General features: G+C 32.1%; 3 protein-coding genes across 3 annotated transcripts; all 3 read right to left on the bottom strand.

The window, feature by feature from the left end:
• Window positions 1-7,610: 7,610 nt before the first annotated feature.
• Window positions 7,611-9,449, bottom strand: LOC124838159 (heat stress transcription factor A-6b-like). Its single transcript, XM_047313679.2, has 2 exons — window positions 8,924-9,449; window positions 7,611-8,465 (listed from the first exon to the last, which is right to left on the bottom strand). Exons 1-2 carry the CDS (start codon window positions 9,206-9,208, stop codon window positions 7,740-7,742), a joined length of 1,011 nt encoding a protein of 336 aa, XP_047169635.2. The 5' UTR covers window positions 9,209-9,449; the 3' UTR covers window positions 7,611-7,739.
• Window positions 9,450-17,843: 8,394 nt separating this feature from the next.
• Window positions 17,844-19,616, bottom strand: CLH2 (chlorophyllase 2). The gene is made up of 3 exons (XM_047313715.2): window positions 19,457-19,616; window positions 19,211-19,365; window positions 17,844-18,677 (listed from the first exon to the last, which is right to left on the bottom strand). The coding sequence occupies exons 1-3, from the start codon at window positions 19,548-19,550 to the stop codon at window positions 18,000-18,002; spliced, it is 927 nt and encodes a 308-aa protein (XP_047169671.2). The 5' UTR covers window positions 19,551-19,616; the 3' UTR covers window positions 17,844-17,999.
• A 938-nt stretch (window positions 19,617-20,554) lies between these two features.
• On the bottom strand, window positions 20,555-21,629 carry LOC124838182 (uncharacterized). Its single transcript, XM_047313714.2, has one exon. The coding sequence runs from the start codon at window positions 21,221-21,223 to the stop codon at window positions 20,705-20,707; it is 519 nt and encodes a 172-aa protein (XP_047169670.1). The 5' UTR covers window positions 21,224-21,629; the 3' UTR covers window positions 20,555-20,704.
• Between the last annotated feature and the right edge of the window lie 229 nt (window positions 21,630-21,858).

Genomic DNA, 21,858 nt, shown 5'->3' with positions numbered 1-21,858 from the left:
GTTAAACTAATATTTTGGGGTGTTGCTCCCTCCACCACCACCACTTACTCCCTCCACCTCCCCATTCCACTTTTACCCCTCCTTCCACTTCTCTATTTCTATTTTATCCTTGAGTAAAATTTTACTTTTACTATTAATACTTTTAACTTTTATCCACTCTAATCTAATCCTCTACGCATAGACATACAAGCTTTTCTTCCTTTTTAACTGCGTCGACGTACTTAATCAATCCTAAATTAATGTATAAACCTTAAACGGATGTAAACATCTGTCAACGGATGTCAACATCCATTTAAGGTAAAACGGATGTCAACATCCGTTTAAGGTAAAACGGAGGTCGACATTCCGTGTTGACATCCATTGACAATTTTTAATCAAGGAGAAAAAATGACATAAAGTGATAGCTATTAGTTAATTAAAAGATATCGCCGCCGTGGTTCCTCCATCGGGGAGAAGAAAAACCAAAACTACAACTCACTTTCTCTCTCTCATTCTCTGATCTATAAATCATCATCTCACTGTGAAAACTCAAAGTTGCGTTTTTTTCTCTCTGTTTGTGTCTCCATTGTTGTGCTTCCTTAACTTTTTCAATTTTTCTGCACACCCATTTGAGTTTTCTAGGAGTATGGCTGTCACTTCTTCAAATTTAGCTTTGACCAATTTTCTATAATCTTGTTTTTTTATTCACCACCAGGCAAGTATTGGTGGTTTCCGTAATTTGATCCAATTCCTTGGAAATCACCATGCACCCTTTACTGCTATTGTTATTTTACCCAAAAAGAAATATTTTTTTCAACCAATATCGATTCCGGGAATCCTCAACAGAAAATGAAAATCAAGATGGAATCTTGGTTTGCTTCTGTTTCTGTTTTTCACTTTATGCATGTGATGTTTGATTAAATGTGGTTCTTTACCCTTTTCTGCAGTGCTTTTCAAGTTTTGAATTTCTATCGTGAATAGGTTGTTCTCTTCATTTTCAATATTTTTACATGCAGTGCCAAGATTTTTACAGACCACCGCACCACCATGAACGGAAAGCAAAGGAAGAGTTGGAGTGAGAAGAAACGGATCTCATAGAAGAAAGAACGAGTGAGAGAAAGTTGGGGGGAGGGGTGGGGCTGGGAGAGAAAGTGAGAATGATTTAGGGTTTGGTAAATGAAGAAGGTAAAAAGTAAAATGATTAAAAATTGTAGAGTAATTTGGTAATTAAAAAATTTGTGTGGAGGTGAAGGGAGAAAGGATGGTGGTGGAGGGAGCAGCACCCAATATTTTGTTAATAAAAATATTAAAAAGTTCAGAAATGAGACGCTTTCGGGGGTGTTACTTCCTTCACCACCACATTTTCTCCCTCCACCTCCCCAATTCTATTACATATTTTTTGAATTACAAAACTAACATTTTATAATTACAAAAATAACATTTTTCTTTTTTAATCCTAATTATTTACTTTTATAATTAAACTAATAAATAACTTTTTATATAATTATAAAATTATTAAAGAATACAAAAAGTCATATATAAAAATATATATTATACAAAAACCCTAACTATATATAACGTGCAAAATAAAAAAAATCTAAATATATACTAATAAGAATAAAGATCCTCAAAAATACATTAAAAATACATCAAAATATATTCAAAAATAATATATCAAAAAATATAAATTATATTATTTAAATATCTTCAAAATTAATATAAAAAAACTGTAAAATATAAACCGTAATCTTTAAACGAATGTGAGCATCCGTTTAAGGAAAACGGATGTCGACATCCGTTTAAGGGAAAACGGATGTTGACATCCGTTGACGGATGCTCACATTCGTTTAAAGATTATACGGTTTATATTTTAGGGTTTTATTATGCACCTTCACGCCCTCTCACCGCTTTGAACCAGCACCTTGAAGCACCACCACAGTTATGACTGAAGATGAATTATTAGTATATATTTAGATTTTTTTTCATTTTGCACGTTATATATAGTTAGGGTTTTTGTATAATATATATTTTTATATATGACATTTTGTATTCTTAAATAATTTTATAATTATATAAAAAGTTATTTATTAGTTTAATTATAAAAGTAAATAATTAGGATTAGAAAGGAAAAAGATTATTTTTGTAATTATAAAAGGTTAGTTTTGTAATTCAAAAAATATGTAATAGAATTGGAGAGGTGGAGGGAGAAAATGTGGTGGTGGAGGGAGTAACACCCCACTCTCAGCAATGTGAGCCAAGAGGCGCTTGCCCTGAGGCCCAATAGTACGCCCAAAAGCCCAAAAGATATCAGTCATGGTAAAAAACGAAGGGTGTTACTCCTTTCACTACCACAACTTGCTTCCTCCACCACCCCATTCTCTTTTTACCCTTTTTTTTATTTTTTTCATTCCTATTTTACTCTTATTAAAATTTTAGAGTTAATATTATTTAAAATCTCACGTGGACATTCATTCTCTTTATCATTCTTTCCTCTTTCTCTTTATTATTTTTCCCAGATTGTCTCTTAGGTTCCACTACCCTTGGGTTGTCTCTCATGTTCCACTTCTTCTCTTTTGTAGAATTATGACGTGAGAGTGTGGTGGACTTTGTGTTTAGTAAGATTGAAAGTGGGGAAAGCAATTCATCTTCAACCGTGAGTGTGGTGGTGCTTCAAGGTGCTGGTTTAGAGGCGTGAATATGCGTAATAAAACCCTAAAATATAAACCGTATAATCTTTAAACGGATGTTGACATCCGTTTTCCCTTAAACGGATGTGGACATCCGTTGATGAATGCTCACATCCGTTTAAAGATTATACGATTTATATTTTACAGTTTTTTTTATATTAATTTTAAAGATATTTAAATAATATAATTTATATTTTTTGATATATTATTTTTGAATATATTTTGATGTATTTTAATAATGTATTTTTGAGGATCTTTAGCATTAAAGGAGGAAGAAAACGGATATGGAGAAAAAATGGAAGATGAGAAACGGATGTGATGGAGTTTGGGTGAGAATCTGAGAGGGTTGGGAGGTGGGTGAGAAGGGGTAGAAAGATAGATTTTAAGGTTAAAGTAAATAATTAGGATTAAAAAGTAAAAATGTTATTTTTGTAATTATAAAAGGTTAGTTTTGTAATTCAAAAAATATGTAATAGAATTGGGGAGGTGGAGGGAGAAAATGTGGTGGTGGAGGAAGTAACACCCAAAAACGAAGGGTTTTTTTTTCCAGCACCTCCAAGTTGAGGGTTTCATCCTGCATCTCCAAGCTCTTCGTCCTGCACCTCCAATGGATATGGGGGCACTGTAATTATATTTTAATCTAAATTACTTTTATTAATTTTAATAAATTCATATTAATTAAAAATTATATTACTATTTATAAACATTTAAAAAATTATACACAATTTTAAAAATAATTATAAACTAATAAAATAATTATAACTGTAATATAATTAAAGTTTTATATATAACATATTAAACCTACTTATATCCGAAATCTTCATCGTCGGTTCTTCGCATCCGATTTCTACGAATTAGGATTTTCATATTGATACTTTCATTTTCAATTTTGTATATTCAAAATTAATTTTAGTACATTCATAAAATTATTTTATATTAATTAAAAATTATATAATACATTATAAATTCATACATAAAATGTCAAAAAATTTAAACTGATATAAGAACTATTGAAAATAAATTAAAACTAATATATGAAATATATAATGTTCTTAGACAGCACATATGAATATAATAAAGTTTCGCATATCCAATTCTGAATCTTCTAAAATAGATGACCATATCCGAGACACCTGCGTCGCCTCTCCATAATCGAGTTTAATTTCGATTTTTTATTTCATGCAAACAAATTAACGGAAATAAAATACCTCAGATTAAAAAATACTAACCTTCTTGTACAATAAGAACACAAAGAAGAATAATGAAGAATGAGCTAACACGGCGAGTGCACAGATGCAAGGGTGTAGGGATGCCAAGTGCAGCAGAAATACATGTTTGATGATTGGAGAAAAATGAAGGTGGAATCAATGCTGTGCACAAAAATCCTTAATAATAAAAAATTAAACTTTTAAATCACTTATTAATTAAGGACATTTTAGGAAATTGGAGGTGTAGAATGAAAACCTTGGAGGTGCAGGGTGAAGCACTCCTCCAAGTTTTACTGTGAAGATAAATTTATCTTTCGAAATATATATATATATCTATATTTATCTTTTGAAATTTTATGTTTATTTAGGTTGAAATTTTATATTTATTTCATTTTGGTTGTATTAGATTATGAAATTCAATTTATAAAATTTAAAATCTATTTAGAAAACTCACCTAATTTTAAAACTCAATTTAGGAAATTAATAGACTTCGAGATCCAATTTAAAAACTCAACAAATTTTGAAATTCAGTGAAAATTTCTTCCAAATTTTAAAATACGATTAACATTTTTCTCAGATTTTGAAACTTGATTAACAACTTCATTTGGATTTTGAAATTTGGTATTTATTTCTTCCGGATTTCAAAATGCGATATTAATTTTTTTTCTTTTTATATGTTTTTTAATTTTTTTATTTTTTTAAAATTCGTTTTATCACTTTTGTTTTAATAATTTCTCCATGTGAATATTTTATAAGTAGTTATATTCTAAGATAGAAGATGATCTTTTCATATATGAATTATTTAAAATTAAATTCGAATTTTATGTCATTGATTTTATAAATAAAATGTGGAAAAGAGATTATACAAATGATTTTGTAATTAATCAATTTATTTTTTATTTTAGTTAATTTAAGAAGGTTCGAGAGATTAGTGTTTATTTTGGTTTTATTAATATTAGTGTCATCAAAATTGGTTGAAACGTGTGAGCTAACCCGGCTCACCACAGGTTTGAGTTGGGTTGGATTGGAAAAAATACAAAATTTTTTATGTGAGCCAATTTTGACTCGGCTCACACGGGTTGAACCCGTGGTGGGTCGGGTTAGCTCACCACCCACCTATTTTTTTAATTAAATCAAATTAATTAAATTAATTACTCAAATCCTTTATTTATTGAAATCAAATTAATTAAATTAATTATTCAAAATACACAATCTTTACTTAGCAATAGAGTGTTTTGCGTTGCTGTCTTTCCAAAAGTTCCCCTATCCAAATAAAACCCTAAGATTATAGATTAGATAATATTATACATGGAGATAAAGAGGAAGATGCTTCGAGAGAGCATAATACTGTGAATTTATCCATTCAAGACTTCAATTTAGTAGATGGATAATATTATAGATTGAATAATTCAGGAATATATCATTTGTGTTTTTAGACCTATCTACAAGCATGACAGTTTTATCTTGTGCTATATATTTTTGTTAACAGTTATATGTAGTTTCTTGGTCAAACGGTTGTGAATGTCTCATTAAACTAAATTGACAAAATTTTATGCTTGATAGCTTAAAATATATATAACAATATATTTCTTTTGTTTCATTTTCTTTTATATCAATTGGTCCAATTATTACTGTTTTAATTTGATCGATCAAAGTAACATGTTATAAGTTATAAGAATTTCAAAAGAAGAGAGTGACAAAAAATTAAGTGAGCCAATGAGTCAACTCATTTAACCCACCAACCCGTGATGGATCGGATCGAGTTTGAATTTTTTTCGGTTCGTTAATAAATGAGTTAGATTGAATTGACTCACTAAGTGACCAATCCATGGTGGATCGGATCGAGTTACCTGTTTTGACAGTAATTAATATCATTATAAGATATAACAAAGATGTGAAAAAAATATTTATATTGTTAGAATGTAAAAGAAATAAAAAGTATAATAAATATAAATATAATGTTGATCCTAATATATCAAACACACAACAAAAAAATATATAGAATGTCCTTTTATATGGAAAAAGAATTAATTTCTAACAAGAAAGATGTAATATCATAACTATAATTTGTCAGAATATAATTTATCATTGGAAGTTAAATTTGACTCTGTCAGTTATTGCCTGTCCATGTAAACGCATTAATTAAGAATCAAGATCAAAATTATTCTCCCTCCATTTTATATCTAGAAGATACCTTTGTCATACACACCATGTGCACTTTTATCACAAAACCAGACAACAATGAAAGATTTTGTTACATAAGTTAACAGCATTGCAGCCTTTCGTCAACCAATCCATCAAAGAATTACTCATGCATGCATGCATTTCTCCCAGGTATGGTTAATGCACGATGATGTCACTCGAAATAGGTGCTACAAATTTCATTTTCTTTATATGTTTTTTATATACATTTTACTCTTTGAAAATATAAGAATAAGAATGTTATTATTTTTTTATAGTTTAATATTAATAATATTTTTTTTCTATATTTATATTAATTATTCAATATTTTTTTATTTAGTGTGTATAGTATATTTTGTAAAAATATCTGATATGATATTTTTTTTATTTATATCATCTAGAAAATGATAAATTGGCATTTAATATAACTACTTCTTTTTATGCATTTATTGGTCAATCTCAATATATAAAGAGAAGAACGACACCAAAAGAAAAAATCACATTAAATATATTTTTTAGAAAATATAAAAACCTTATTAAGTACAAATAAATAAATAAAAAGTATTGAATAAAAAATTTATTACTACAAACATAATATTAAACTTATTTTTTTCTTATGACACGTTTTTTTAATATAAAACTGAATCGTATTTATGAATTTTTAGTTATATAAAAACTTATTCTTCCATCACACAATAAAAATAGAAATTCATCAATAATTTTTTTTGACATAATCCAAATGAGAGAAACACATGATATAAACAAAATAAGAATAAACTCATTCTTAGAATTGTAGTGTGTATCGTCAGAGTTATTTACATTAATAAATGACAAATCAATCATATAAATAAACAAATTTAGTAATATCATTAGAACGATATTAAATTTTGTTAATCATATAAAAGAATTTAAAGAAAAAATTTGTTCAAATTAACCGCACCAATACTCCCACGACAAAACAACTATGAATAGTTTTCACTAACGTGTTGCTATTATGTATATTTTTCTTCTTCTAAAGTGAGATATATGACATTTATAGGTAGTAAAGTAATAATGTAGCACTTTGAAAATTCTAACAGAGCTTCTATGATTGGGTGTTGTTAAAGTTGTCATGTGATTAACACTTTTGGAATATAGTAGATCGCACTACCTAGAATGGTCCTTTTATTTTGGCCTAGGATGTGCTAGAATGTAAAAGAACATAACATAATAGTTTGTTTCAAGAATATAATGTTTTTATAATGTGAAAAAGTAGCCTCTTCTGGATGTGTTTGGAATGTAACCAAGACTTTCATCTTCCAATCATATTTCAACACCACAACATCCACTTTCGGGAGACAAATCATTGAGGTTAATGTACTAATATCCATACGAGTAAAGGAGATTGAGGTTAAAACTTACTTCTTCCAATAGTAGTTAACTTAAATTTCAATATATTTCGTTAGTTGCTATGAAGTCTCAAGAGATTTCCAAAAGATCTTCAAATGTTCCTTCATTTTCCATGTATTAAAATCTTATAGTAATCAATAACAATTCCAACCGAAGCAATTCAGGATGAACACAATACCAATAAAAAAATTCCAGATATATGTAAAATCTGTCACAAGATCATGTTAGAAGTTATTTTTACCAAAAGTTGTAAATTGATGAAAGCAAGGAATGGCAAACACAACCTTGCAGTGCATCAATAACCAAGTTCTTCAGACAACAAAGTTAAATGTTCATTATCATCATTTTCCAATGCTAGGAGATCTTCTTCAACACCCTCGTTCAGAAGTTCTTCCCACAGTACTTCCTCAATGCCTTCATTTCTATTTTCATCTTCACCTCCTTTCTCCTCTTCACCACAAATGTTCTCTTGGCTTCCACTTTGTTCCTCCATTTCCATAGCAAGCTCTATGTCAGAAACCTCAAGCTCTGAAATCTCATTGTACTCCTCCTGTTCAAGTTTAACCAAAACTGAACATTCTTCAGCATCACAAATAGGCCTTCTTCTCTTGTTGGAAATAGCTTCCTCCAGCTCCTTCCTCCACTCCCTTTCTTGAACCAATTGTTGCAAGAAGTTGGGGTTCTGCATTGCCCTTGCCAAGAACTTCATCATCTGCTGCTGTTTCTGTTCAGTCTTTTTGAGCCTACTTTCCATTGATTGAAGGTGGTTTTTTGTGTTCTGCTGTTGCTGTCTAAGTTTCATCAGCTCCATCATCAGAACCTGCTTGTCACGTCTCAATCCATCGATTTCTCCATCTAATCCAAACCTCCCCACTTCAACACAATGGTCCATAGATTGTTGTGCTGCCTGAGGTTGCTCACTGCTCTTCCTCCTCCTTATGATCTTCAATAGATGCCTTTGTCCTCTAAGGAAACCTTCATTAGCAAACTCCCATTTGTCAGGATCCACCTTTCTAAACCCCTACAACAACACCAAGTTCCTTCTTTTCAAATCTCACTATGGCAACAAAGAATTCAGACAGACCCAATTAATTACTAATCAATATAACACATTCATACATTCATGGTTTTCAATAGCTGTTCACAACCTCTGTGTTGAAAAGAATATATTCATTGCAGTTACTCATAATATTCTTCAGTTTCATTAATCACAATGCAAGAAATTCTCAGTTCAAAACGGCATGGATTCGACACTGCAACATGAATGCAGATGAGAAGAAATAGTCTCATTTTTCATATGGATCACAATACCACACCACGTGATCTAAACAAAACTGTTGTGTGTGTACATACATCACTGTTTCCGTTCTTCATCAGAATTAAAACAGTTAATAACAATATACGATGATGTCATGTGGATCATACTATGTATATATAGTATAAGCACGTATTGAGAGAGAGAGGGAGTGATATACATACATAGGTGTTGAGCTGTCTGACAAAGCTGGAGAAGTTGTTGTGTTTGAAGTATTTGGGGAGAAGAGAGATGGAAAAAGCTTGAGGATCCCACACAACGAAGCTGTTGTTTGCTCTGCTCCATGAAACTATCTCATCAGTGGAAACATCATCAACTATGTCATAAGTCTTTGTGAGGAATGGTGGAGGACCACTTTCATGAAGCCCCTCAAGCGGCTGTGGAGCAACCAACCCTTCACCAGGAAACTCCTCCTTCACAATCACAGGACCATCATCGATACGATTCATATTTGGAATATTCAAACAACGATCTGGGGTGCTGAAAAACGATGGCTTTGGCTTTGATTTTTCAATGTCAAGCTCTCTCTCTCAACAAGGTGATGATCAGTGTCTACTATTTAGTTATCTAAAATGGAGCTGCTTTGGAGTGAAATTCAAACGAAAATTGGATTCAAAGGGTGGCACCGTAAGATAAAGGAGTGTTTTGGTTTGTGATCTTACATGGATTTGGAACACAATAAGAGGTGGTTGGAAACTCTTCCGACCAGCTTTTAATAAGAATTTTATTAAAATAAAATATGAATGAGTTCATGTTTAAAAAGTTTCTTTTTTGTCTGTTACTGAAAATTATTTTTACTTTATATGTAAATTAATTTTAATTTAAAAAAATTAATTCAATTTATATATATAAATAGTATGTGTTGTTTTTGTTCTTTTTCTTTTTTGCAGTTCTTTCTTTATGAAGATCACATGACTGTTTGAAAGGAACAGGACGGCAGGTGGCAACCATATATTTCTCGTTTCAATGTTTCACTGTGTGATTTCATTAATTATTTTTAATTTTTCTTTTTTGTTTCTTTTAGACACTGATATTAAACAAGTGTTGAAAATGTGCTACCCATGTTGGCTTTCATATTGATGTTTACTTATTTGTATGTTTTTATTTTTTAAAATTCTTCATCAAGTTTTCTGTAACATCCCAAAAATACAGTAATAAAACCATACAATAGAATAATCACATTAATTAATATATCAGTTCAGTCTTAACATTAAAGAAAACTTGCGGTTCTGACCGAATGTCCGTAAACAGTAAGAGTTCAAATTTGACTTATACAACAATACGAAACTGACCGAACGACACCTTATACTAACTAATCTATACTACTAACCGAACGTACTACGGTTCGGCCTTAACTTCAACTTCCACGAGGTTCTCTTCCTCCAAATATTGTTCTTCCAGCGCCTTTTCCAGTAGCGCGTCTCCTTGTGCTCACATCCACACGAATGATCATTGCAAGGACAAGGACGGACGTACAAACGAGACAACACAAGGAAAAACACAGGGTAAGCTTATGTAATTTAATTTAAGCAATAACATACATTTATCACATTCAAACACATCAAATACATCTCAACGTACGATTCAAGCAAGGCCTACTACTAGACTGACCGTCCGGACTGTATGAATTATGTGTAGCTACGACGTTCGTGCACCCGGGTGATGTAGTAACTAGAATTCTCATCAGCTGCCACCCGAGGTTAGTCCGTTCCGTCCAAAGTACCCCTAAGGACTAGGACCTCCTGCCGTTCCCACACATGACCTACTCTCCTCTACATGAGGACGAGTACTCACGGAACATCAGGATGAACCGCCAGCTAAGCTTTACCACATTCATACTATACAAATTCCAATATTCATTCAAGAGTCGTTCCTCCCTGGAACCCTCGTCCAAAATCTACAACTTTTAATTTCTCTCGAATACTCTTCCTCCTTTATAATCTTTCTCTTTAGTGTTATTTTCATCATCAGTTCTAAGAACATAAGATACCGAACGTTCAGCCCTCTTCAGAACGAGGACGAACGATAGGAACGAGACCGATAAATCTCCCGTTCCATAACAGAATAAGACCGAGAGAGTTACTTTTAGATTTAAGAAATAAACCGAGTACAATAGTACAATATGCGACGAACGTTATTTACCACGTGAGTCAGTTGAATGAACTGACTCTCTTGAGTTCAAACCAATACTCAAGGAATAAATCAAGTATGGAGGCCCTAGGCCGGATCCAATGAAGGAAGACTAGTCAAGATGTTAAGGAACTAGATTTAGAATAGTTCACATACAGAAATCCAATGCCAGTAAATGACCGAACATGGTAAAGTAAAATATTACTGAAGTTGGACGAACGCTATTTTACCAAGATTGATTATACAAGAAATGAGTACGAGCGCTTGGTATAAGATCGAGCACTAATAAACTTCTAATAAAAGGTTTGATAAATATATTAAAATACTATTGAAGTGGTGTTTACGAACAACAATAATATATAATTACATAAATATATATTTTTGAGTTTATCACAGTAGACTCAGGCACAACTATGCTCGGCCGAACGCTCAAGCATAATATTACCACACGAGGGCGCTCGTCCTATACTAGGATTCTCTCCAAATGAAAGAATCCTGTTTCCACTGGGTTTACTAGGAAAACCAAACGGTCAATGACCATTTAGTAACGAACGTACTTTATCATAGTGAAATCTCATATACAGAATCGATTTACATTCAAACTCATTTTTCTTAACTTATAACTTCATAACTTCTTAACTTTATAAAATTCACATCATAATCAACTTTCATACTTCATACAATCCATATCATATAAGTTTCATATATTTCACACATTACAACCCAACTCAGCCATATTTCATTTCCTCTCATTAAATAAACGAACGTTCATTCAATCCAATCATATCAACTATCATGCATCAAACTCATTCAATCAACTAAACGAACGTTAAAACATTTCAACAGCATACAAATTAAATTAAATAAGCTTCACTTACCTGGATACGTGAGTGAACGTCCTAAACGTAGGTTCTTGGTTTGCCCGACTACAGCTTTCTACCCTCAACGATCACTTTACTCTTCCAACTAAACCAACAACATCAAAATAACTTAGACTACACCCCTGCATGCAACCAGAACTTGGTTTTGCATGAAACAAAAGAACGAACGACTAAGGGAGAAAACTTACCAACTCAAACTTGAAACTTGTTCGGTTTAAGAGGAAGCTTGGGACGCCGGGAATGCTCCTACGGTGCCTGAACGGTGATCGGAGCAGAGAAAAGGTGAGTTACAGTAGAGAGAAGGGAAAGTTTCTAAAGAGAAGTAGGAGAAGATGAAAATGTCGGAGTTTTGGGGAAGAAGGGTGCATGCAGAGTGAGTGAAACGGAAATTTCAGAAAATTAGATTTTGCTTCTCTCGTTCAAACGAACGTCCGCTCACTCGCTGACACCTGCCTTCCACTATCTGATTTTCAAATCTTCATTGCCCGACACCTGGCGTCTACTCAGAGGGTTTTGGTTGCGTTTTTAATAAGATGAGACAGGTGGGGTTTTCCGAGGTCTGACATTTTCAATTACTGAATTCTTCCTTCGTCTTTTTTCACACGTTTTATTATCATGGTTTCACCAATTTCTATGTATTTTATCACCTTCTAAAAAATAATAAGAAGTTACCATATGAATAAAAAGACAAAAAAATTATGCTTTATTATAAGAGTTTACTTGTTAAGTTTATAGTAAGAGAATGTGGCAAGTGGTTATGTTATAAACAGAGAAGTTTCCAGAGAATTTTTTTGGATATTTCCTCTTTGGTTCTTTCTTTAATGATTGTGTTCATTTGATTTCATTTGTCTTTTTCAGATGTTCATAATTCTTATGGAAATGAGTTGTCAGAATTTCTGGAACTTTTGTGAAGGAAAAGATTGTAAATGGAAAAGTTAATGTTCTTAATACTTTCAACAACTTTAACTACATAGAAAAGGATTTGATGTAACAATAAAAAGTATGAGTGTTTTTGAATCTTTAGCATATAAAATATATATATATATATATATATATATATATATATATACATATATACATATATATATACATATATACATATATATATACATATATACATATATATATATACATATATACATATATATATACATATATACATATATATATACATATATATATATACATATATATATATTGCTAAAATTACTGTTATGTCTACTCTTTAGATACCAAGTATACAGGTACACGCTGTTTGAATTTTTTCATTTTAGAAAAAGTAACTTTTGGCTTAACAGCTTTTAATTCTGTTAAGTAAAAAAAATAAAGATATTAGATTTCCAATTTACAAAAATTATATATCTTTTAATTCAATTCTTAACTTGGAGATGATATAAACTATTAAGCTTAATCTTTTCAATAAAACAAATTATGATTTTAACCTATTTAAACATTTATTTAAAAAATTTAAATAGAAAAATATTATTTTTTTATATGTATGAGATAAATTTCTGTTTAGTACAAAAAAATAAAGATATTAGATTTCCAATTTACAAAAATTATATATCTTTTAATTCAATTTTTAACTTGGGGACGATGTAAACTATTAAGCCTAACATTTTCAATAAAACAAATTATGATTTTAACCTATTTAAACATTTATTTAAAAAATTTAAATAGAAAAATATTATTTTTTTAATAACTAGAGAGACAAACTTAGTTTTTTCTTTCATACAATATATCAATATTTTATATGAATATTATACAAATTATTAAAAATAATAATCAAAATAAATAATAATAATAATTATATAAAAATAAGATAAAGATATAGATAAAGATTAGTAAAGTGAAATAAATAATAAAAATATATTCAATTATAATTTAAGAAAAGAATAAAAATAATTTGGATTGAAATACGTAAAAAGTTATGTTAGAGAGAAAACATTTTTATTACATAGAATAAAACAGAATTATTTGCATTTTTTTTTCTAAAATATATTAACTTATCAGATCGATCGTATAGTGAAAAATCTCTTTATAAAGACAAATATCTTAAAAGATAATATATATAATAGAAGATTAAAAAAATATTATGAGTAAATGTGTGTTGGATATTTTCTCGTATATGTGATATAAGTAGTATTTATACTATAGAAATGATCAAAATTATATTAATGTTTTGCAAATGTGAGAAAATTCCTTAACTTTTACTTTTGTACAAAAAAGTTTTTGTAAAAGATTTAGGGTTAAATATATTTTTAGTCCCTTAACTATCAAACGATTTTATTTTTCGTCTTTCTTTCAAACTTTGGTACACTTTGATCATTCTCCTTAAGGAAACTATAATTTTTCGTCCTCCAAAACTAACGGCGTCAAAAATCAGGTGGCTAACGGTGGTGTGCCAAACTGTAAACTTGAAACTTTCCCTCTCTCCACATCACCAACAATGCCAAGGAAGATCACGAAGCGACAATTACGGTGACGGAAATAACGACGCACCCAGCGGTGGTGTGGCGAAACATACGGATTTGAGAGTGGCACCTGCAGAGGTCTCGCTAGATGTCGCCCTTCAAGTGGGACAAGCTATCGCGGAGCTGGTGGAGGTGGGAGAGCACGAAGGGGTTCTCCTGGCGGTCAAATTGGAGGAAGAGGTCGTAGGCGTGGTCGCACTGGACCTAGGAGAGCGACGGCCCATCGGCGGGGAGGACGGAGAGGAAGCGAGAGAGTGGGGCATATAGGTCGCGCGCGGAGGATGGTTAGAAGGAGGCAGAGACAGAAGTCAGAGGTGGTTTCGTTGTGGTCGAAGTAGGTGGAGACGAGACACGTGAGGTTGCTGTTAGGTTTAGACTTGGCGAGGGCTTCACAAATGCTGTTGGAGTCAGGTTGGAGGACCTAATATAGGACATAGCGGTGGTGTGAGTATAATTGTCTCGGATGGTATTGAAAGATGCCACAAAAATGCAAAAGATGCTTCCAATTGCACAGAGCATAATTGTAAGAAACAGAATCAACAACAACATACCCTAAGATTTCTGTAAACTGGTTTTCTTAATTTCTGTAAACTGGTTTTCTATACAGATGGCCTAGACCAAGTATGTAGCGATCAATCATTCCAGCAGAATTACAACCAGGTCCAAGATCGCCTCTCACTGAACAATTGACCTGATATTGGGTTGAGAACATTGTAAGCATAACTACATATTTTGAATTCCACCACTAGTATACTCTCATACAATAAGAATTTTAAACAAGAATAAGCAGGTGAGATTTTTGAGAATTAATAAGCATAGGACAGTTATCTAACCAGTAAAATTTGATAAGAATTCATGAAATAAAATTCAAAACAAAAAAATGAAGCAATTAGAAGATATGAAAGTGAGAAATGAAGGGTGCTGAGTCTACTCTCACCGTGTAAATATCACCACCACTAATAGGAGGCAACGAAGAGGTCGAGGCTGATACATCAAACTCTCAATCTGGAACATATAGACCATATAGTAATCCTGAGTAAAGTGCCAGCAATATTACTACAACAAACATGCAATAAAAATATTTGTACAAAGATGAGAAAATGAGTACGAATACACTGGATGTACTAGATAAATATAACTTGGCAACTTCATGATATGTGAAATAGAGTAATCCTGCCATTTAACTTTATTCATTTTTCTACTAAAATCTATGGGTTGAGACTTTTAAATTTGGAAAGTGCCCGGTTGTTAAATTTTACTTTTAAACATCATATTGCAGCAGTGGGTGCCTAAAATTATACTTATTAAGGATGGTTTTGATTTAGAGACAATCTTGATTAACAGGGCAATCAAATTGGAGGGGGCCTGCATGGCTCAAAGGAATTCGGTCGACACGTTAAGCTTGTGGTGGAAGCATCTTCATCTTCTTCTCATTCTTCTGACTCTTCTACCTCTGTGGAGTTCCCTATGAAACAAGGCGAAGATTCGGTGAGACATTTTGACAAACAGGTTTGGGTCAGAGTAACGAGGCTCTGATTCTGGTTTTACCTTGAGAATTGGAAGGTGTGTGAATAGAAGCGTTGGTGTTGGGAGTGGAGGGTCTTCCAACATTTCTAATTTTAAATAGTTTGTTAAAAGTTTGTTTTATTCTGGGAGCACCTTTCATACAAGAAACTATGCTTGTATGTCATTGCAGTGTGTATAATTCGCGAAGAGAAAGAGAGGGTAGTGACAGTTTTTAGTTTGGATTGTTCAATGGTTTTTGAGACTTCTTTCGAATAGATTGCAGAACCTTGAGTTCAGAGTCCATGGGTCTGTGGGTTAAGGACTATGTTTCTTATGAGATGCCGGCGTAGCGGTATCTTTTCCGGTGGGAGGAGGAGAGTTGAGGTTTGGTGGTAGAGGAACGAAGGAAGGTGACGGAGGGAGAGGGAGGGAGAAAAGCTGAGAAAGATTTACTCAAAAAAAAATGACACGGTGTATCACCGTTAGCCATCTCAACTAGTTTTTAACGCGGTTGGTTTTGGAGGATGAAAAATTATGATTTCCTTAAGGAGAAGGATCAAAATGCACCCAAGTTTGAAAGAGAAACTAAAAACAAAATCGTTTAATAGTTAGAGACTAAAAACATATTTAACTCAAAAATTTATAATATAGGATTTCATAACTTAACTCATTAATTGATACCAAATTTATTTATGCTGTTGATATCATTATAATAGATATAGATGGTATAAAATATTAGTATTTTCTCACATGAAATTAGAGATATTATTTTAAATTTAAATTAAATGAATTTAATATTATTTATAAAATTAGGTTTAGTTTGAATTGGGAATGACCCTCTCTAGATGAATTGCTAACATTTTATTTTGTTTTTATAGTTAAAGGCTAAGAAATTTACACGTAGCATCTGTTGAAGTGGAAATGTTCCATTATCTTCTAGTGAAAGAAATTTAATATCTCCAAATCCAAGAAATGAATAAAGAAAATGTAAAGATAGATTTAGGTGAAGAGTCTTTAATGATAGGTTTAATACCCTATTTTGTCCCCAGTTTCGCTCGACAATGTCAAATTAGTCCATCCTTTAAAAAGTGCGTTAATTACGTCCTTATTTAATAAAATTTATATCAATGAAATCCCTTCCGTTAAATCCGTACAAACGGCGTTAATTATTTTTCTCTCTCTTCTATTAACGCCGTTTGTACGAATTTAACGGAAGGGATTTATTGATATAAATTTTATTAAGTAAGAATGTAATTGACGCACGTTTTGAAGGATGGACTAATTTGACATTGTCGAGCGAAACTGGGGACAAAATAGGGTATTAAGCATGATACAATAGCCAACAGTAAATTCCAATCAAAGAACGAAACTTACCTGTGTCCCAACTTAAAGATATTTAAGACAAAATATATATTAAAATTTATATTTATTATTTATTATTGTTGTTGTTTTTTAAAACTAGAAATTTATATTGATGTTTCACATATTAATTTAATTCGATATTTTTAGTAAATAATGACTCAAAAAAAGTATAAAAATTAAATGTAGGCTGATTAATTTTAGTTTTAATTTAATATAAAACTTAACAAAAACATCATTTTACAGTTTGGTTTAAATTGGTTTAAATTCTACAAGAAAAGCTGTTAAATATTTATAATACAAATTTTTCATGTAAAAAGATATGTTACGAATCTTTAGTGTTCATACTAACTTCAGTGTTCTGTTGCTTGATAGAAAAAGAAAAAGAAAATAGAATGTAATTAAAAAATATTTTGCTGAAAAATTAAGAAAATATTATTACAATAATTTTGGGAGAGATAGTAGTATTTTATTTTATTTTTATTATTAATATTAATTTTGTTTTAAAAATAAGATTTGGAAACAATTATAATCTCTAATATAATCAATTATGGGAGATCACTAAAAACTTAAAACATGAATACAGAGTAAAATATATAAAAACCAAAACTTTGGAATCAATTTTACTATAGAAAATTTCAAATAACATCACTTCAACTACAATCGTCTATGGTTACTGGTTTTGATGTCTGTCAAATAGTTCTATCTGAGTTAGAAAAAGACTAAACGCAGTATAAAAGAAAGAACAGTTTATTAATATCTTGCTCATGATGATGCAAACTTCACTTGTAACTCTAACATATGTGTAGATGTGTAACTCAGAAGTTGAGCTATATGTTATAAGTGTGATGATAGCAGAAATATATGATCCACATCTTCTGCTGTGAATTTTACAGATAAGAATCAAATTTGAAGTCCAATGACAGACTCACATGGCTGTCTCTGATAGCCAATAAGTCCCCATGATCATCATGCAAGTATGCTTTCAAGAATGCAACAATGAGTCCTCCAACAAACTTTCTCATTGGTTTTCTTGACTCTCCATTTTTGCATAAACAATATGTAGCTTTCCCTCTGATTCCCTTGGTATCATCATCTAGCATGTCAGAGTGGCCGTAATCCTTGGCCACAAAATACCATGCAGGTTTCTTACACTCAGTGAAGAAATTCTCATGGTTCACACCCTTAGGTGCACAAGGAGGAAACAAGGGGTTCCTTTTCACTTCACCCAGACCTGACCCTATGACCATCACTGGCATGTCAAAATCAAATGAGTGAGGAACATAGGAGAGAACTGCTGGGGGAGTTTGCTTTCCTTTGTCCATTCCATCAACTGGGTCCACTCCTATCAAGGCTGAAAACTTTATATCAGTGCTGATGTTTAGTTTCCTCAGAGAAAGAGCAAATGCTGTTTTGCCTCCACGACTATGCCCAGAAAGTGCTATCTTCTTCAAGTTTGGTATTACATTTGCTGGAAGAAACTTGCAGAGTCCTTGTGATAGCCAATTTGTTATTGCAGCTGCAGAATGAATCTCATCACTTGTATCTGGTCCTGCCACTGTGTACAACTGTCAAACGCAGACAACACTCAAATTAACCTTTCATTCCAACAGATACATACCATCAGTAGTTATCAAGAAACAATCAAATCAATGCCATTCCATGACAAAGGGAAACAAACCAATTTATTTGCAAAGATGTCATCATGACTTCTTCCTCAACAACAAAATCAGGCCTACTTTCTAATGATTTTCCATAATTATGAAGCTTGGGACATTTATCCTTATGTCTAAAGGAAAAAGAAAACTTACATTATACTCACGAAGTATAGTAAACACGGAACTGATGATGATTGAAAAGAATAATCTCTGCTATTCCTGTGTTTGTTACAACCTACTCATTTTCATCATGCTTTTCTGAGAAATAATAATCCCAAATCTATTTTCCCAATTGGGGATTGAAAGGATAAGGTATCACAGGAGACAAGGGTGAAGTTAGTCAAATGCTTATACTCAATTCGATTAAATACTCTAAGATAGCATGGTCAACCACTGAGATATTGTTGAGCAAATACTCTAAGCTACATGAAATGGTAACTGACCTGCGGAGCAATGACAATGAATCCATGAGAAGCGACATGTTGTATTAGCTGAGAATAGAAGAAGTTGTAAAGAAGATAGCCATGTAAGAACATCAGAAGAGGGAATTCTCCAGCTTCAAGAGGAGTGGCAATCAAGAGAGGTTTTGGTGGTGGAACTGAACGCAGAAAAAGAATAAAATGTTACACAGAGAACTCAGTTTTTAGTAAAGAAAAATTGCAGTAAAAGTTAAGGGAAGCATAGTGTACCATTGTTCTGTGTACATGACTCAGATTCCACCCTTAAAATCTCTGTTGTGTACTCTCCAATGTCAAAGACACTGCTAGATGAATAAGAACACATAACTGAAAATTGAGCTTCTGCTAAGTTTTTGCTGCAGAATTAGATGACAAACTTGTGGCTTTTATACAGCCTTGTCACCTTTAGTTTCTTTTGGATATTTTGGTTTGGCTGAATATGATATTTTACTTTTGTTCCACTTTTAGTGGACCAAAGACCCAAGAACATGTTTGAGGCTAAAGATTCTTTATACACAACAACTTAATGGGGCTTTGTTATTTCCACCCCCTCTTTTGTTAACTTCACGCCTTTTATTTCCTGTATTTTTTTTACAAAATACTGTATATAAACATGTTTTCATTAAGAGAAATACAAAACAGAATTATATATATATAACCAGCGACTCCAACATATGATTAAAGAATAATGTGCAGACTATTAGTTTTAATTGTGTGTTAATACATGTTAAATGAATTTCATTTTACTTGTAAATTGAGTTTTTGTTGATAAATATATAATAAATCTGTGATATAAAATAAATTTTTATCGATAATTGATAACAGTGAGAGAGGTACAATCTTTTTATCTAAGAGATAAAAATACAAAACTCAAATTACAAACATAAAATTAATATTTTAAAATATATGAAAAATTATAATTGTAAAAAAATATGTCACAAGTTCTACATTAATTTATCCCAATGAGATAAGTCTAATAAAAATGAATTTAAGAAATATTATCACACATATCTTAAAACTCAAAGAACATATACATTTGAAAAATATAAAAAAAAAAAAAAAATCTTAACTTTAATTTTAATGTGAAATATGTTCACGACCTATTATTCTATTTATGGTAGATATTCTATTTTTTTTTAACTTTTACAAAAAACATAATAAATACTGTTGTTCTGAAGAAACTAGTTACGTTTTCTATAATTACCTTATCTAATATTATTAGTTTAAAAATTTACACTATTATAACATTTTTTCTTAAAATAAAACGGTTATGTTATTATAAAATTATTATTCCATAATTATAAGAAAGTTTGATAATCTAATTTCTGAAGATTTGGATTGATGATGATAAACATAGAGAAGGAATTGATAAACATGTTGAAATGAAGGAACCAAAAAGAAGAACATTAAGGGAAAATTTTCTAAAAACAAATGACATCCCATTAATGTTCATTCATGTTACGAGGTTGAGCCAAGGAATCACTTAACAGCAACGACCTTAAGATTTGGAACATAAACAGCTTCTTCATTTCTCTGAGAAGGGCTTCGCCAAAACCCAGACCCGTAAAACCTCTCCCACATCTCTTTCTCCAGCTCCACCACGTCCGCGTCCTTCTCCGCTTCGCTCCGCCGCCGAAGCGCCGCCACGTCCTCCTCGTCCTCGCTGCACAGCGGGTACACCCGCCCAGCGCCCATGATGTCGTCGCAGCATCCGCACGAGCACCGCCGCGAGTGCGTCACCATCTCTAACCCCACGCTCTTGCTCCGCAGATGCCGTCGCTTCCGCCGCAGCGCCTTCTGGCAGAGTCTCGTCGGCACCTTGTACATCGCTAGATACATCATGTTCGCCAACCCGAACGAGAAGCAGCAGCACACGGCGGCGGTACCGCCCACCGCCTCCCCTAGCCTCGTCCCCGTCTGGGGAAAGCTCTGGCTCTGCTGCAGCAGCGGCTGCCGCGGGCGAGACACTGCCGACCGAAGAACAACCTTTTTCGACATAACTGTCGTAGCCGCTACCTGACAGCTGTTTTCAGTTATTTAGTTTTTTTTTTCTTTTTCTCGTATCCTTCTTTCTTCGGCTTCCAGTGATAGTCCTCACGGTTGGTATGGTGTGGATGATTCTTTAACGAGTTGAAGAAAGAAGGGAGAAAAAGATTCATGAGAGAAAGGTTTTATCTTTTTCCTTGTGGGTGGCCATGGCCATGGGAAACCAGGTGCAGAAATGGTGAATTAAGAAAGTCACATATATAGAAAAAAAATTGTTTTTTTTTAGGAAATTTAATTTTTGGGAGATGATGATTAAGCTAAGATGTAGGAGGAGATAAATAAGGTGTTAATTGAGGGTGTTTTCTAGGGTTTATAGTGGAAGTTGATGGAAATAGATGTTAACCTAGAAATAGGAGTTTTCACCAAAATGACAACTGTGTATGAAGAAAATTATTTTGATGGTTTTCACTCAATGTAGCTTTCTTTTTTTTTTTTGTTAAATTTGTGTTACAATAATTTACAATTGTTGTTTGTTAAAATTCAAGTTATGGATAAAATTTAAATCATCTTCTCTTAATTTTTTTGGTTTTGATAGTTAACACCTTTCGAATAAAAGATAATTCAGATTTTAACATTTTCACATTAAG

This window comes from Vigna umbellata, chromosome 8, assembly GCF_029865625.1.
Source record: "Vigna umbellata cultivar VRB3 chromosome 8, Vumbellata_1.0, whole genome shotgun sequence".
NCBI classification, from domain to species: domain Eukaryota; kingdom Viridiplantae; phylum Streptophyta; class Magnoliopsida; order Fabales; family Fabaceae; genus Vigna; species Vigna umbellata.
The sequence above is the reverse complement of the archived record's forward strand: the minus strand, read 5'-3'. Positions and strand labels throughout refer to the sequence as shown.